This window comes from Otolemur garnettii, unplaced genomic scaffold (assembly GCF_000181295.1).
Source record: "Otolemur garnettii isolate 467f Iridium unplaced genomic scaffold, OtoGar3 scaffold00035, whole genome shotgun sequence".
Classification (NCBI taxonomy): domain Eukaryota; kingdom Metazoa; phylum Chordata; class Mammalia; order Primates; family Galagidae; genus Otolemur; species Otolemur garnettii.
Window position 1 is genome coordinate 9,731,103 of NW_003852430.1, and position 18,387 is coordinate 9,749,489.

The 18,387-nt window shown below is 35.3% G+C and overlaps 1 protein-coding gene across 1 annotated transcript in view; it reads right to left on the reverse strand.

Annotated features, from left to right (window-relative positions):
• The window catches only part of EYS (eyes shut homolog (Drosophila)), a 1,547,934-nt gene that overhangs the window by 1,379,360 nt on the left and 150,187 nt on the right, over positions 1 to 18,387 (reverse strand). The window contains exons 8-11 of the mRNA XM_012805052.1: positions 16,900 to 17,222; positions 15,449 to 15,470; positions 13,963 to 14,126; positions 4,080 to 4,339 (exon numbers count right to left, since the gene is read on the reverse strand). Of these exons, the coding sequence (XP_012660506.1) occupies positions 4,080 to 4,339; positions 13,963 to 14,126; positions 15,449 to 15,470; positions 16,900 to 17,222 (769 nt within the window). The remainder of the gene's footprint in view (positions 1 to 4,079; positions 4,340 to 13,962; positions 14,127 to 15,448; positions 15,471 to 16,899; positions 17,223 to 18,387) is intronic.

The following is an 18,387-nucleotide window of genomic DNA, read 5'->3' on the forward strand; positions in this document are numbered from 1 at the left end:
ACATTGCTATGAGCTATGATGCATTGGCACTCTGCCTAGGGAGACAGAGACTCAGTCTCAAAGAAAATAATAATATAACTAAATAAATTCTCTGTGCTATGATGTGCTCTAAAAAAATAGAGACTGATCTACCCAGTCAATATATGCCCAGCAATGATAGACACACACACGCATGTATATGTACGTATGCACAGTCACCAAATACATACACCTTTATTATTTCCATGACATTAAATTTAGGTACAGTACATGCATTCATGTAACTAATTTATTCATCTACTACAAAATATCTTTTAAGTATAAAAGTGGAATGAGAAGAGTCTCAGGAAATGGAGAATTCATCACAGCAGAACTGCTTAAAAGGGTTTGCTGAATGGAGATTATCATACGTATGGCAAAGACAGTAGTTGGACACGTAGAAACCCAAGAAGGAAACAAGAGCAACATCAAAGGGAACAATGTAAGTCTCAACAAATACTGGCTATATAAAATGAGAAAAATAGTATCTTCTGCAGTTTTAAATATATACAGCAGATCTATAAAATATGCATACAGGTTTAAAGGGACTAAATGTGGTAAAGATGTTTAAAACCACTGTATTATCTGGTATGTGGTATAAGTGTCACTTATTGTTAATATGGTAAGTCGATTACACACGTTACATAAAAGTGTAAGGAATATCAAAAAAAAAAGAGAAAAAACAGTGGATGAAACAAATAGAAAAAATAATGTAGGCATCTATTTAAACCCACATATAAATCAAGCACATAAGCCAATGTGAACTAAAATCTCCAGTGAAAAGACAAAGGCCAAAGTAATATCAGAGGAATAAACCAATATTAGAGCAATGAAAACTGGGCATCGGTATCCAGCAGTGTATAATAGAAGCTGAGCTCCAGCTGAATGCAATCTTACTTGAAACAGTACTGAATTTCTACAAGAACGAAAGTTAACAAACATATAAGGAAAGAAAAGCAGTCTGAGAAAATGTTAATCCCGGAATTTGAAACGTTTTGTATTGCCAGGGTAACTTAGACCTAGAAAGAGAAGAAAGCTGTGTAGCTGGCAGGCACTTGGAAGAACAGAGAAGCACAGAGCTTTGCAAGTCAGCTTTGCAACATGTGATACTTTAGCAGAAAGGAATTTGATTTGGGATAGGAGCCTCGCAGAAAACAGATGAAAAGGAGGGATATATCAAGGAGGCTTAGCTCGGGCTCCTGGCAAGTAGAGAAAGGCTGGACCTAATTGTGTATAACAACTAGGATCCTCCTGCTGGTCAAAGGAGAGTTTCCCAGACTCTTTCTGTTAACGAGACAACTACAAGGAAAGTCAGACAAGGTACCTGCAGTTACTCCCATCAAAGAACAAGGCAGACCTGGACTATGTGAAATGAAGACAAAGATTATCCTATATAAGAATTTTGCCTACTATTAAAAGCTCTCATTTTGACAATAGAGAATTTTAGAAAACAGCACTCTGATAGTGTCCACAGCACAAGGGGAGAAAATTAACTTAAAAAAAAAAAAAACATTAAACTTTGAATTTATCACTAAAACATCACAGATATGGATGACATAGGAATGGCCAGAAGGCTGTGGCTTGAGAAATATCCCTTGGGATTATTCCCAGAGTTTAAAGTCTTTGAGAAATTTCAGATAATAGCTTTGGAATCAGATTTAAATAATGTAAGATCCACCGAAGTATTTGGCCTTACCGTGTGACGGTATCAGCTGCTCACTCCAGAAACTCGTGGTCTCCTGCAGACGAGACTGTACTGTGGCTTCCTCACCTTTGCAGAATGGTAATCCACACTCAAAAGCGAATTTTATATCTTGGGACTGACACAAGCCCTCAATGTGGTTCCCAGACCGCAGCATCAGCGTCACCCCAGACCTCTGGGCTCTAGAGTTCATGGAATGAGGGCGTGTGGAGGTGGGGCCCACGGTCTGGTTTTAACAAGGCATCCAGGTGATTCTCCCTGAAGTTCATGATCACTCAATCTGGACATTCAGAGACTGACATTTAATTTGGAAATTCAACTATCATATTAAAATTCTCCAAAAATGTGATAAGGATTAGGAACAAAAGGTGACTATGCCTGATATGAAAAGCATGGTAATTCTCTTGTAAAAATGTTAACATGCTTCTGTGGAAAAACACCTGAGTACACAGACAGAGGCAAAGGAAGCTGCTGGAAGGGGGGGAAGAGAGAGCAGGGAGAAATCAAATGGGAAGGGAGAAAGGGAGGCAGAGGATCATAGGAAGAGAAGAGAAAGCAGGTGGAAAGGGGGGAATCAGAAGCAGGGAAGGATCCAGATGAAGGGTGTAGAGCTGGTTGAGAGAAAGAACCAGGCTCATGGAGAGGGGCCAGGGGCAGAGAGGAAGAGGGGTGCGGACCTCAGACTGCCCCCAAATATTCTACCTTAGTGGGGTTAACTTCACATCCCTCGACAAATTTAGTCGTTATCAGTCCCTTTACGTCTCACTCTATGAAAGGGTTAGAAAGAGGAGTGCACATTCTACTCTGAGGAAACCCGCATTTTTACAATTCTTTGTAAAGAAAAAGACCCTACAGGTAGATAGAAGAGAGAGGCCTTGCTGATAAGATGAGATGGTGAGGCTTATGCTGGATTTAATTTGAAAAGTAAAAGAAAAATAGTCCAATTTTTAACCACATCTGGGAAATGGGTTATATCAATTTCAAATGATGTATACTATATGGGGTATATCTATATGAGTAGTATATATAAAATACATATTTAATAATCATGTAACGTCTACTAATATAAAGTTGATATGTAAAATGATAGATTGTCCATTGATTGTGGGCTCAACTACACATATGCATTATTCATGCAATTGTACAATCAGTTAACAAGTGATGTTTTTATTAGTAATGGTATTATGAACAGCGAAATCATTCTTCATTCTGTTTTATTTATAATTGCTGCTTAATTATAAATTTAACAATTTTTGGAAGATATTCTGATACTAAAACAGGTGGTGTATATATATTTTCTAAGAGACTTTTAACAATGCTAGGATGTTTTATGGTATTTTATTTTTACTGAGAACATGTTTGAATGTGAAGTAATGGTACCAATATTTTAGCAAGTTTACCAGAATTTTTGCAGTGAAATGTATTTCCATCTTTAAAAAAGCTAATCTGGGTGACTATACATTTATTCCAATAATATAACCATTTCCATTTTTTGGAACTTATCTTTTGAAATTGCCTCCTAAACCTCCTACGTATTATATTAAATGCCAAATAGGAAAAATATTTCTCCCTTTAAGATGAAAGCCCAAATAACTTTTAGAATTGGATCTGCTTAATAAAATGGAATATCAAACTAGAATAAAACTTTAAAAAATTATTTTATTTAAATTTAAATGTGATGCATAAGGGACAACATTTATTTTTTTTCTTCCTGGATAGTCACTATACCGCTTTTTACAAGGTAATGATAAGAAAGATATTTTGAGATTAGTATGAACAATCATTTCAAGGTAAGACCAAGCATAAAATCTGAATGCTTAATTTCTGATATTAATTGTTAAAAGCTGCCTTAGACTACATTGTGAATCTTTTTCTGTATGAATTTACACAGGATAATATATATTCGTGATTTTATTTTTTCAAATCTTAGCAACATCAGGGTATCTAACTGACCCAGACCATACAAAATTCAAAGGTTTATTCTTAAACTAGAAAAAAAAATGGCATTCACTGTTCTTATGCAGCCAAAGATGAGACGCAAGTGTAGGGCTGAAGCTATTCAGGCAAAATTCCTGGGAGGTTCTGGCTGCCTGGTTTTCTCTTCAGACCTTTGACATATATCATCATATTCCCAAAGGCTCAGCCTGGGCCTTATTAGCCTCATTAACATAAGCAATATTGTGTAGTCAGAGATTAAATTGCCCAAAGGAGCAATCCAATTATTCAACTGAAGGCATTTGACTTCACCAAATGAGAAAGCGGGCTACAATACCAATCATTAGGCACATTTGAGATATGTCAAATAAATGTTTTAACAACATTATCCAATAGAGAATTTAATTTCTCAGGAAAAACTTGCCTGTAAATCCTGGGACACACTTGCAGAAGAAATATCCACTTAAATATTGGATGCCAGTTGATTCATTTTTGCAGGGCACAGTTCTGCAATCTTCAGTTTTGATTTCACAGATGTTTCTTTCATGTCTTTGCAGATAGCTACAGTTACAATTGTGCAAATCAGCTGGGCAGAGGGCATGCACTGCTGTACTCTGGTTTCCTAAGCAATATTCTAAGGTGGCAATGTGGAATGTGCCAATGTACCCTAGAGAACAGCTGCATCTGAAACACACAAAAAGCAAAAAGCCAATTATCCGTGTACTTTACTTTGATATATTTATATACTTAAGTCACTAAGTATTTAAATACACATGAAGAATTATTTAATGAAGGTAGTTGTGAGTACTTTTAAAAAATATCTCAATGAAGCATCCATTCTTGGCAAAACTTAATTTTGCTCATTCTGGGAGGCAGGAGAAATGCCTGAGCTCAGGAGTTAGAGACCAGCCTGAGTAAGAGTGAGACCCTGTGTCTAAAAACAGCAGGCATTGTGGCAGGCACCTGTAGTCCCAGCTACTCCTGAGACTGAGGCAAGAGGATCACTTGAGCCCAAGAGTTTGAGGTTGCTATGAGCTATGACTCTACAGCACTCTACCAGGGGTGACAAAGTGAAACTCTATCTTAAAAAACAAAAACAAAAACCCCATAACAAGAACCCTCAATTTTGCTTATTGTGTAGAATGACAAGTGAAAATAATTTTGGTGCCAAATAGAGCTGGACTCAAATACGTGTTCTGCTACTTAATTGCTGTGTCAGCTTGGATCACATCATGAATTCTGCCTAAGCTAAATGACAGGGTTTGCATGTGTGTATACTTATATTACCTACATAATAGACTGTTCAAACTCAATTTGTCACTCAATGAAATTTACCTAAAATATAGCTGATCAGCAATGCCAGGTTCTTTTTAGATTACTTTTTAGAAGCTATAGATTTTTATATTTTTAAATATGTATATACTTGAACACAATAATATAATTCATGAATGCATTATTTTAATTTTGTTACTATGGATTTTAATAAATTCTCAAACCTTAGTGAGACTTTCCTTTAATAACGTACATACAAAATTAATTCCCACACTAATTTTAATTTATTTAATCGATTCTTCTAGTAATTTTTCACATAGTTTCCTGTAATTGAACATAATTATGAAAGAGAGTCTGTATGTTTGTAAATGTATTTGAAACTTTTTCAGGCTTACTATGGAGGGCCAGATTAGCTACCAACAAAGTAAAAATATTTTTATGGAATTAGAGAGACATGAATTTTTCTTTTTTTTTTGAGACAGAGCCTCAAGCTGTCCCCCTGGGTAGAGTGCCGTGACACCACAGCTCACAGCAACCTCCAACTCCTGGGCTCAAGCGAGTCTCCTGCCTCCGCCTCCCAAGTAGTTGAGACCACAAGCACCCACCACAACGCCTGGCTATTTTTTGGTTGCAGCCGTCATTGTTGTTTGGCGGTCTGGGCTGGGGATTCGAACCCGTCGCCTTAGGTGTACATGGCTGGCGCCTTAGCCGGTTGAGCTATAGGCGCCGAGAGACATGAATTTTTAACTTCTTTCTTCATTTCATACACATACACAGACACACACACATCATCTCAGTACCTTTTATTTATTAAATCATTACAAATTGAACAAATATTCTCAGATCTTCTCTATATCTAGGCAGTAGCTTAAGTGATGTAAATTATGAGACATCATTCTAAAATAAGTATACATTATGCCATAAACCATTATGTGTTTGTTTTAGTATTATATATGCATGCATAAATTGAAAATGAAAGCCTGAATCTTTCTTTTGTAAATAAAAACATCAATTTGAATCATAGTGATAATGTTTGGTCCAAAGTAAAGTACTGTGATTTTCAAGTGTTCTTTACCAAATTCTGTTAAATGCCAAAGGACACTTAACATAATCCTGTAAACAGGTCCATGAGTGGAAAGAGCAATGTCAAATCACTTGACTTGGTATTATTAATAAAGATTAACCTGCTGAACCTAAATCATTACACTCATAACTGTGTATGATGCTAAGTGTGTGCAGCCTGTAAAAATGCTAAAAGTCAATTGGTTCAAGCCTTTCTTCTTGTAGTTGTGAAAAACTTAGCCATTTAATGCAATTTGCTAAGGATCACTGAAATTGTTAATGGTGGTAAGGATGGTGGATGCTTTGATGTATTTAAAGCACTGACATTGAAGAAAGAATCCCAGGCTTAATTCTTCTCTAATTTATTTGGTAAATAAGTCTCTGTGCGCCCTGCTTTCTTCCTTTGTAAAATTCTCAGTTTTACATCTATTTTACAGAATCAGATTAAGCGTACTTTTTACTGGGAAAGTTAACCTCCTCTATCAGACACCCTGCCAAGAAAGTTACCTGAAATAAAATTATCAAATACTGTTAATTCCCTTCAACACTTCTCCCCTCCTCCACACTCCCCAGAATACCTAGGAAATTCAAAACAACTGTTACATGGCATCAAAGTTTGCCTGCGCCACGAATGTTTAACTATATTTTGTGTAGATTTATTATTAATTGTATTCTTTCACTTTCAAAAGTGTTTTGGTTGAGGTGGTAAGTTACATGGTACCCTATATATAATGCCAAGATTATTAAGTAGTCGTGTACCTCAGCTATACCAGTTTTAGTCATAATTCCATTTGATATTCCATTAGAATGAAAAGGAAAAATGAACAAACCAAAAAATAAACCTCTGTGAACTAAAGGAAAATCTTAAGCACCCCAGCTGGTTGGAGCCCTGGCCAAGGGGACCCAGAAATATTCTAAAGCTGACTGTCTGACCATGAGAAGGGGATCAGACATGACTCACCATAGCCCCTTCCCTACTTAGAGATATCCTATGTTACAATTTAAAAGGCCTAAGATTGTGCAAGACGAAGCTTGAACCACACCTGCAGGTCATCAATTTACTTAAGAGATCACTTGATTCTTAGAATGCGTGCAGTGGCTAGTCTATGGTTAATAGACGTCCTTATCTTACAACATTTAGACAAAGCTTAGATATGTTTTGGGTATGTGTGCATACACATATTATGTGTTTATTCCAGTGTGGTTCCAGACTGCCTTGTAAATAAGGGAGCACTCACAAATTAACTAAGCAAACCCATACTTTTCTAGTTCATGTGAATTTAGTAATCTTTGGTAGATAAGCTAATAATAAAAAGAAAAAAGGAATAATCGATAAATAACAAATAAAAATATTTTCAAATTGGCAACATGATTTTTTTCTCCTGAGTTTTATTGGACATTTTTATGTTCTTAATGTGTCAGGACTTTACACAAAGGTTATAAAACTGTAAACCCAATTAAAAAAACCCTCACTGATCTGTGTTTGTATAATTTTTGATAAGTAAGATAAATTTAATATTCTTAAATCTTCTGATTTATCAACAAAGGCATGACTTAAAGTTCCCTAAGTAGGTAAAAATGTAGACATGCATAAACAAACAAACCAAAAATAAAAAAGTGCCAGTGAATTAGGATAAGGAAACACAAAGTAAACAGGAGCACAGAACCAGAAACCTGATGGTCTAAAGTTTATAAGGATATTTTGGTTTTGGTGTTTTAATCCTAGTTGTAGATACAGTTTCGTCCACTGATTTCAATGTCTGTGGAAAGGTACACATAGAATGTGTTTCTGATTCTCTTTTCTGTCATCCAATATTAACAGTACTGTTAGGAACTTAAAATTCCATCCTAGAAACTATACTTTTAGGAGCTTAAACTGGAAGCTTTAGTTTTCCTTTTGGTCTTGCCCACACTTGATGCATCTACTCTTTACAAGCTATGGGGCTATGTGCATGTTATGGCTGCCAGAGCAAAGTTTTTGCCTAGGGAGGGGAATCCCTCTATTAATTTCTGTATAATAGTTTGAAATAAACAACATGAAGATCTAAAGAGAATCTCAAAATAGTCTTCCTCTTTGGAAGTATTACATATACTCAAGTTTACATGTATTTTTGTTATCTGTTTATCCCTTGATGGGCACCTAGGTTGATTCCATATCTTTGTAATTGTGAATTGTGTGGTGATAAACATTTGGGTACAAGTGTCATTTTCTTTTGGGTAAATACACAGAAGTGGGATTGTTTGGTCAAATGGTAGGTCTACTTTTTGTTCTTTGAGGCATCTCTACGCTGTTTTGTTTTCCTTAGAGATTATGCTAATTTACTTTGCCACCAACAGTGAACAAGCATTTCCGTTTTTGTAACATCTAAGCCAACATCTATTGTTATTTTGACTTCTTAATAATGGTCATTTGACAAAGGTAAGGTGGTATTCCTTTGTGATTTTACTAACCAAAACAGCATGATGTAAGATCAGCCACATAAATCAATGGAACAGAACAGACAACCCCCAAATAAAACCATAAAGCCACAACAACTGATTTTCAACAAAGCAGACAAAAACATACACTGAAGAAAAGACATCCTATTCAATAAACAATGCTGGGAAAACTGGGTAGCCCCATACTGAAGAATGGGGTTAGATCCCCATATTTTATCATAGACAAAAATTAACTCAAAATGGATTAAACTTAAAATGTCTGATCTGGAACCATAAATGTTCTAGAAGAAAACTAAGAAAAACTCTTTTGGACCTTGGACTAAGCAGAGAATTTATGACTAAGACCACAAAAGCAAATAGAGAAACAATAAAAATAGGACTTAATTAAACTAAAACTCTCCATACAGGAAGGAAAAAATTCTTACAAAAGTAAATAGGCACCTACAGAATGGGAGAAAATATTTACAAAATATATTTTCAACAAAGGGCTAATATCCAGAATTTACAAAGAACTCAAACAAATCAATGGCAAAGAAAAGAATAACCCCTACAAGGAATAGGAAAAGCACACAAATTTTTTTTGAAAGAAAATACACAAATGGCTAAAAACATATGAAAAATGTTCAACATTACTAAGCACCAGGGAACTATAAATTAATATTTAATTCTTCAACACCTCCTAAAGTAGATACACTCCGATCAAACCAATACTTTCTATCTATAATACAAATACATTTTTGGGTTTTTTGTAGCACCCTGTTTAATTATATAATTGAATTCATACACATAACTTACCTACACAAATAATATTAAAAGTCAATCAAGATAATGTTCAAACTCTAATACAAAAAAAAAAATCAAAGAGCTCTAATCTGTAATTGAATACATTTCTTTATAAAAATACTATGAAATAACTAAACTGGAAGATACATTAAAGTGGCTAGGAATTTGTACCCATGTGCAGAATTACCATTTACCAGGCCATAAATAATGACTGTTGATAGTAGTTTGACATTAGAAATTCAAGTAGGATGATGTGATATTTTAATATAGTTAAAAACTGTAATTACACATCTCTGAATAAACATAATTGTATTTGATAAAATAAAAGTTTCATTCCTAGAATATCTAGGGATTTTATAAAAATACTCATGCCAGTATGTAAAATGAAGTCCAGATCTAGGTTTAGATATTTATAAATAGGTTTTATATCTACATTAATGTATGCAGAGACTTTTACAAATTCTGTAAACCATGAACCACTTTTGTTTTTTTTGTATGGAGCTATTCTGAACATTGAAAGATTTATAACACTCATTATTCATCACCCACCTGCTAAATGCCGGCTGTTCCAGGCAATTATTCTGAATATTGTAAATGACCCTAGAAATTGCCAAGATGCCCTACAAGGCAAGACCATCTATTTGAAAATCACTGAACTAAAATAAATTTCTCCAGTTTACAAAAGCCCTTACCACTTTTCATTCAACCATGTAGTACTAGCTCAAGTATTTTGTCATTATAATTAATAAATTTAAGTAACTGCTCTAATATACATGTGTACAAGGATACCCAATTCTAAGATAAATATCTATTAAATTGAAAGCTATTCAATGACAAGTACATTAATTTTTATGAAATATCATGAAGATTATAATGGCCTAAGTATATCGTTGATAACCTGAAAATATTCTGTAAGTGTAATGAAATTTTTATTTTGAGAAAATAAATCAGATTAAGAGACTTCATGAATGTAGTACTAATATATTATTAAGTTAAGAAATGTTAAATTATACATAAATTTAAATATTATGAAAAAAAGCAGAAACCTATTAGGTGAAAATCTATAAGTCAAAAATATGGTCTAATTTTTTATTATTGTAATTATTAGACTTTCTTCATCAATCAGATTTTTAATGAAATTTTTTTTTCTGAAGAGAAAATGAACTAAATCTTAATACTCTACTTAGAACCCTAAGTCCTAAAGTTATGATTTATATGGCTTGTAAACAAGGGATTCTCCATTAATATAGTTTCATTTTAAAATTGAATAAGCTATGCTCAAGAGAAAGGTCATCTTCTTAAAGATTCTGTATAAAAGGCTTCATGAAATTCGAAGTTTAGGAGACAATTTGAAAAGCGATGCAGAAAGATTACTTATTAAAAAAAATTTATTTAAATATTATGAATGAAAACAAAAATCTGGCCCAGGCAGTATAAAATCATATAACATGTATAAAAGATTTTATTGTTGAGAGATGAAATTAGATCATGACCAGTCATAGAACCTAAAGCTATAATATAGGCAAAGCTTGAGTTTAAATTCATAACATATGTGTTGGAAAAACTACATTAGAGATATTTGTGTATACATACTCTAAGTTTTCAACCCATACCATAGTTGAAACTTAATGATACAAACATGCTTTATTGAGGACATTTATGGTAAATAATTTTGGTATGCACATAGGTAATACAATATCTAATCAGGATTGATAAATGAATTATTTCCCTATAATCATACTATAAAAAGACTACCATTTTTAAATCAGTTTAAGGAAGTAAGGTTATTTGGTTTTCTATGGCATAATAAAAAGGAGAAAAAAAAATCAGTGCGTGTAAATGCGTTAGACATTAGAGGAAACAAAATTCAATGGTATCGAGTCAGACAAAAAATGAAAGTATACATTATATATATAAATATACACATAAACACACACACGTACACACAATAAGCCACTTATATATGTGCTTCAGTGCTTTTTTCTTTTAAGATAAAATGTAAGTACATGAAACTCTTGCTTGAAGGCCAAAAAGTGAGTATGATAGAGCCAAAATAAACAGTAAATAAATAAATACAAAATAAGCAGCAGGGCTTGTTAATAAAAGTCATTCTCATCATGACAGAAATTACAAGAGTTAAGAATAAATAATTATTAGATTATCTTGTTCAGAAATTACTTAAGGAAACTCTGAACAAAATATATCGTATTTTTGTTGCAAATTGACTTAAAGGTTGATTTACACAGCCTCCTGACTCCACAGAAATAGATTTTGAAATTATACCTGGTATTCTCACGGGCTTTTAGATTTTACACTTTGAAATAGAATGCTTGCTTATAACTGAAAAATTGTGTTTTGGTTATATTTAGCATTATATAGAAAATATGTATCTTCTAAAATAGTCTATAAAGGAAACAAGTTTAATTTAAAGCTTCCAAAAAGAAATCCAGAAGATACATCCCAACAGCTATAACCAAGCTACTCATATGTTCAGAAATTGAAAATAATAGTTACTTTAGTGCTTTAAAGAGATATTTGCTTTTTTAATGAATAGAAAATTGTTGTATCCAGTTTTGTTAATCTTGAATGATTTTCTTATTTCTCTTGTAATTTATTTAGGATCTGTTGGTTAAAGTGGATTGTGCTAATGTCCACATAATTCTAAATTTTCCAGGTCCACTTGTTCTTGTTTTCCAATATCATTCCATTTTGATCAGAGACCATACTTTTTATTACTGCAACCCTTTTTAGTATATTTTAGCTTATTTTATAGCATAACAAATGGTCTATTCTGGAAAATGTGCCACGTACATTAAAGGTTTTTCTGCTATTGTTGGGTAATGTTTTAAAGCTATCCCCTGGCTCTGGATAATTTAGTGTTTTTCAATTTTCTACATCTTGGTTGATTTTTTTTTCTACCACTGAAAAAGTAGTATTAGAATCTCTAACTATTATTGTTTAATTGGCTGTTTCCCCTCTCAATTCTTTTTGCTCCCTGTATTTTGGGGCTCTTTTGGTAGTTTTGTTTGTTTGTGTTGGTCACCCAAGTGACTATAACAAACTGGTCATATACAGAGGTGGTTAGCATATGGAATTAAGGCCACTATACTTCTACGAGCCTAGTATACAAGTCCAGTCTCTAAAAATGAAGTCAACCTAAGGAGGTGCTCAGTGTAGGGAGGTGGTCAACTATGGAGATCCCACTGTATATAATATTGTTATATATTGTGATAATTTAAACCTTTCATTATTACAAAATATCCTTCATTTTCTCTAGTAACTATTCTTTTTCTTTTAGTTTATTTTATAAGAGATTAGTATAGATACTCCAGCTTTCTTATGGTTGTAGTTTGAAGTATATATCTTTTTTTCACTTTTTTACTTGAAACCTATTTACATGTTTGAATCTAAAGTGTAACTTTTGTACACACTACACAGTTTACTATATCCAGAATATATCCAGTCTGAAAATCTCATAATTGGGTTTTTTATCCCATTCATTTTAGTATTGATATCATTGGATTTATGTCTACCCTTTTGCTTTTTGATTTCCACATGTCTCATGTATTTTTTGTATCTCTATTCATCCAATCCTACTTCCTTTTGTATTAAGTAAATATTAGTCTAAGAAACATTTTAATTCCTTTAAAGCTATTTTTACTGTATTGTGTGAGCTATTTTCTTATTAGTTGCTCTGGAACTTACCATATACATCTAATCAAATTTACCACAGATTTATATTAACAAATTTAGTGTGAAATAGAAAGGCTATTCTGGCCCACATTACAAAATCTCAAAACTGCAGATGCTGGCGTGGATGTAGAGAGAAGGGAAGACTTTTACACTGTTAGTGGGACTGCAACCTAATACAACCTTTTGGAAGGAAGTATGGAGAAACCTCAGAGAACTCAAGCTAGACCTCCCATTTGCAATCCCATTACTGGGCATCTACATAGAAGGGGAAAAAATCTTTTTATCATAAGGACACTTGCACTAGACTGCTTATTGCAGCTCAATTTACAATTGCCAAAATGTGGACACAACCTAAATGCCCACCAACCCAGGAATGGATTAACAAGCTGTGGTGTATGTACACCATGGAACACTATTCAGCCCTTAAAAAAAAAATGGAGACTTTACGTCCTTTGTATTAACCTGGATGGAATTGGAACACATTATTCTTAGTAAAGCATCACAAGAATGGAGAAGCATGAATCCTATGTACTCAAGTTTGATATGAGGAAAATTAAGAACAATTAAGGACACGGTGGGGGTGGGGGAAGGGGATAGCAGAGAGAGAAAGAAGGAGGAAGTGGTGGGGGAAAGGAAGAGCAGAGAGAGGGAAGGAGGGAGGGGGGCAGGGCCTTGGTGTGTGCCACATCTTTTGGGGGCAAGACGTGATTGTAAGAGGGACTTTACCTAACAAATGAATGAGTATAACCTGATTTCTTATACCCTCAATGAATCCCCAAGAGTAAAAAAAATAAAAATAAAAAATAGAAAGGCTATTTGTCCATAATCTATTCCTTCTTCCCCTCTTTTTTGTGCTACTATGATTCTTATATAATATAAATATATTATGTAATGTATTACGTATTAACTATATGCATGAATATAAATGGTATATGAATTCTAATCATTTTAAACAGAATGATTGTTATAAACTATTATGAAATAATTCAGTTATGACTTATCAATTAGAACTTTTTGAGAGATAGGTGATATTATTTGCTCAAATGATGCATAAATACCTGGGTGTATTAATTCCATCTTTACAAATATCTTCATAGTGACAGGTCTTTTCTTGAGAGTCAGATATATTTTCATGGTACATTTTGCCAGCCCATCTGAGAATGAATAGATGACAATATTCCTTATTGTCTTCCTCACTCAAACTGCTTTTATTTGCACAAATCTATAAAGAATAAGAAATAAAAATGTCATAAGTACCCATTACATATTACATTACAATTATTTCAAGGTTTGAATTTCATGCTTTCCTTTATGTATTAAAATCATGTATTTTTTAGTGACAAAAATAGTTTTGATTTACATCAAAGCCATTTTCAACAGTCATGTTGTTTATACTCAAATTACGACATACATATATATACATTTAAAAGCTGAATAAATATATATTATACAAATGCCTTTAAACATATAATTTTTTCATTTCATTTTAATCAAAATTTTTGGACACTGTTTTAATGTTAACTGATATGATGGAAATAGCATCGTATTCAGAAATATATCCATGGAAAATCTGTTTCTAGTTTTACTGAACAAATTTTTTCTCCTTGGCTTGCTTATGTGGATTCTTCTTTGAACTGATAGAAGTAACATTTCACTGGATTCCTTTTAAAAGCCAGTTACGTACTTGTTCCATATTTACATGAAAGTTATGATACTATGTTTTTATTTAAGTTATCATCTTAACAATTTTGGAAGTCACCCACCTCTTTTCCTGCTTTCTAAATCCAAAGCAGTAATAGAACTTTATTATTTTTTTTAAAGTATGTCTCTGGATATATTCATATTTCTTTTTGGTTTTGGTTATAACCAGTGAATTATTTCCCATTTGTGGCAACAATGATCAGGAATTGGGTCTCATAGTCTGATCCTTTGGTATCTCTAAATAAATGAGTGGGTTATAGAGACCTAGTCCATGGGGAATCTATTTACTGTTTGTAGCTTAAATAAAGTAAGAATATTAGGTCCACTAGGAAAGAGAACAACTCTTTGACCTTCATAGATAAATTTTTACTAGATGCTGTTTTTACTTTCTTCAAGGCTAAAATCTTATAATTAATGTTACATGCTTTTTTCCATCTGTGTCTGTATGCCTGTGTGTTTCTAATTGGGAAAGACCTTAATTTCCATCTGTTTGATAATGTATTGGTATCCTGCATTCAGAGTGCATTAGTTGTAAAGTTTCATTAATTCAAGAAACGCTGTTATAACTGGCTTACAAAGTTAAACAAACACATATAAAAAGCAACAGATATTAGCATTTTGACGCTGCTTTATTATTCTCTCTGTGCCTGTACATATATACACAAATAGATCATGAGCATCCTAAAATTTGAGATTCCATAGAACGTGTAACACAAAGATATTTACTTTTAGTAATGGAGAAAAATCATAAGGAAGTTAATTTTGCTGTAACACTATATTTTCTAACCTATAAGTCTTATTCAAATCTGCTCATTGTTCTTATGTCCTTTATGCCAAAATTGCCCAATCTCCACCTTCAATATAACTAGAAAATACAAAACACCAAAATTGCAAATTAACCGTGAGTAAAAATACATAAGAACCAGTTTTGATGGTTTATTTTTAATGTTTATGGATATAAAACATAATAGTTGTACATATTTATAGGGTGTGTGTGACATTTGGATACCAGTACACATCGGGTGATGATCAAATCGGGATATTAGGATAATTGGAAAATATCTATCACCTTAAACACGTACTATTTCTTAGTATTAGGAATATTCCGATTCTAGTCTTCTAGTTACCATAGTTTCCTGTGTATCAATGTGGATCAACGTTTTGTGCACAAACTTTTGGAAAAAAATCTTTCACTTTAGTTTTTCAAACGAGGGAGAAGGAAATGGCGACACAGTGGTGCCTCCTCAAGAGGTGTGAGGCAGGGACCCGCGGCTGAGGCCGGGCAGCGGGTGAAAGTGGTTCAGATAAACTGCGTGGCCTCTCCCCCAGCTGTCCCCTCCTGCCCACCCTCGTCCTCTCATCCTCTCATTTTCTATTTCCAAAGATGCCCCTTGCTGGCTAATTTCCGAGAAGCAGGTGTGAGCAGCCAGCCCCACCCTACTGTCCCCGGCTCCTGACTGTAGAGCCTGCCCTTTCTAGGCTGCCTGGTCTCATCTCCCAGCTGGCCCTGTCCTGTTCCGAGGCCGGAGACACCACGCTGCAGAGGAAGCCTTCCCTGAAGACTCCCCAGGGACCTGCCCTGCGTTTACATTTCTGTTTAGCCGCTAGATCGTGATGCCCTTGAGCCACCCAGACCTTGGGGACGCAGTAAAATCAGAATGAATGACACCAGGCTTTCCCAAACTTAGAAATCGCACAAATCACTCAGGGGACTGGTTAAAGGAAACTGCGGAACCACACAGAAATATGCTGAATCAACTCTCTAGGACAAAGGCCTGGGCATCTATCCCGTTAACGAGCATTCTGGACGACTCTCCCTACCAGCAAATTTGGGAAATGATACAAACTTTCACCTAGGTGTTACAACCAGGCCAACTCAGGTGCCCGCAAAGCTTTCCTGCTTCCCTGCCGGGTTCCCTCCCAGACTGAAGCTTCATGTGGACTGAAGCCCAAGGTCAGCACAGCAGGTGACCAGTAGAACTCGGCTCCAGAACCCAGACCCCAGCTCAGGGATCTTCCTCCGTGTCCCGGGGCCTCAGAATGGGGCCAGCAGCGCAAGAGAGGGGGCCGCCTGGAAAGGTCAGGGAACTACCCACCCTCAGGAGCCTGGGGCAGGCAGGGCTGGTCGGGCCCCTCACACCAGGTTCCCGGAGAATTCTCCTGGGGCAGCCATGGCCACTTCCCACCCGTGGACCTGGGTGAAAATAGACAATGAGAGGATGTGGGGATGCGGGTGGGCTGGGAGGGGACAGCTGGGGAAGGCTGGGCACTCAGGTTGTTGGAAGGGCTCTCACCTGCGACCGGGGCTGGATCCCGCTTCTCGGCAGCCGGCTCCTTCCCTTGCGCCTCCAGTGAGAGGTGGAAGCGCCACCGCCTGGTTCCCCCTGCGCTCCTTTCTCTGAAGTCGGGTCCCTAACCTTTGGGCCCCTGTCACCCGCATGCCCACTTCCAAGATGGCAGTGCTGTGTCTGTAGCGATAGGCCAGGAGGACCAGAGGCTCGGGAGCTGGCACGGCCATCAGGCGAGGACCACGGAGGGATGGATGCGGGTAGCTCAGAGGGGGCACGATGACCATATTTCGGGGTATTATTGAGCATGCAGATATTGTTATTGTTTCCTAGAGTTAAACTTGTAATGCACTACCTATGTGTAATCCACATCCTTATTTCTCCCTCAAAAATTTGAGCAAATTGTTGCACATTATATAGGGCTAAATATGGTATTTTAAAATATTCTATAAATTATTCCTAATTATATTCACCCTGTTATGCTACCCAGCAGCAGACCTCATGCCTTCTAACTGTAATTTTGTTTCCAAATTCTAGCGTTCCCTTTTCTCTTCTGCTTTGCCTAAAAGGCACCTTCCGTCCTTAGTAACTCATGAGAGTCTATAATCTATAATCTGACAACCTTTGTGTGACAAGGGTACAGAAAACAAGAGAAAGTCACTTAGATTCATGTGCTTCTTTTCCAAAAGTGTTTGCATTTAAAAAGGGCTTAGAGAAAGGGCATATTTTAACACAAAGAAATAAAAGAATACTTTTGGAATGCTAGCTTTTATGATGAAAACTAAAATAAACCTAATTTCCTGTCATATATTAATCAAGTCTGTATAAAGACAAGACCTAAGATCTGCATGAAATAGTTACTCCTGGAAGGGAAGCTTGTGAATGAAGTGAAAAAAGTTACGTTCCGTGAGTAAGGGCTTGTTCATCAAGAGTCACCTTAAAATTCTCAGAATTCTCAGCCTATTGTGCCACTAGTACAAAGGCTTCATCCAAAATCTCTAGCCAATCCCTGCTAGATACCATCCACCACTCACCTGAATTCTCCCATCTCTGCCACTACTAAGATTCAATTAAGGTGTTGTTTTTCTTATTGCAGGATGCCTAAAATAATTAGTGTTTCATGATCAGTGAAATTGATCAGTGGAATTGTCTAGTGGTCTGGTCTTTTGGAACTCCAATAGTGAACAAACTCTAAATTCTAGAAAGATCCAATTAAAATGCCGTCACTCTCAAGGCTCAGGAACCTTGACAATGAACAGTGCATTCTGCTGACACCACTGGATATTCTCTCCAACTATGACAAAGACATAGTTATGGTGTTCCGTCTGAACTCCTATTTCTTTTCATCATATTGACAAATTCTTCATTTATTTTGTTTCCTTAAGAATAAAAATACATTTTTGGAATCTTTTGATTATATGATCTGATTTTATCTGAAGAGAGAAAAACTCTCTCCATCATCATTACTTTCTTAGGTGAACCTGTAAGAGGAAG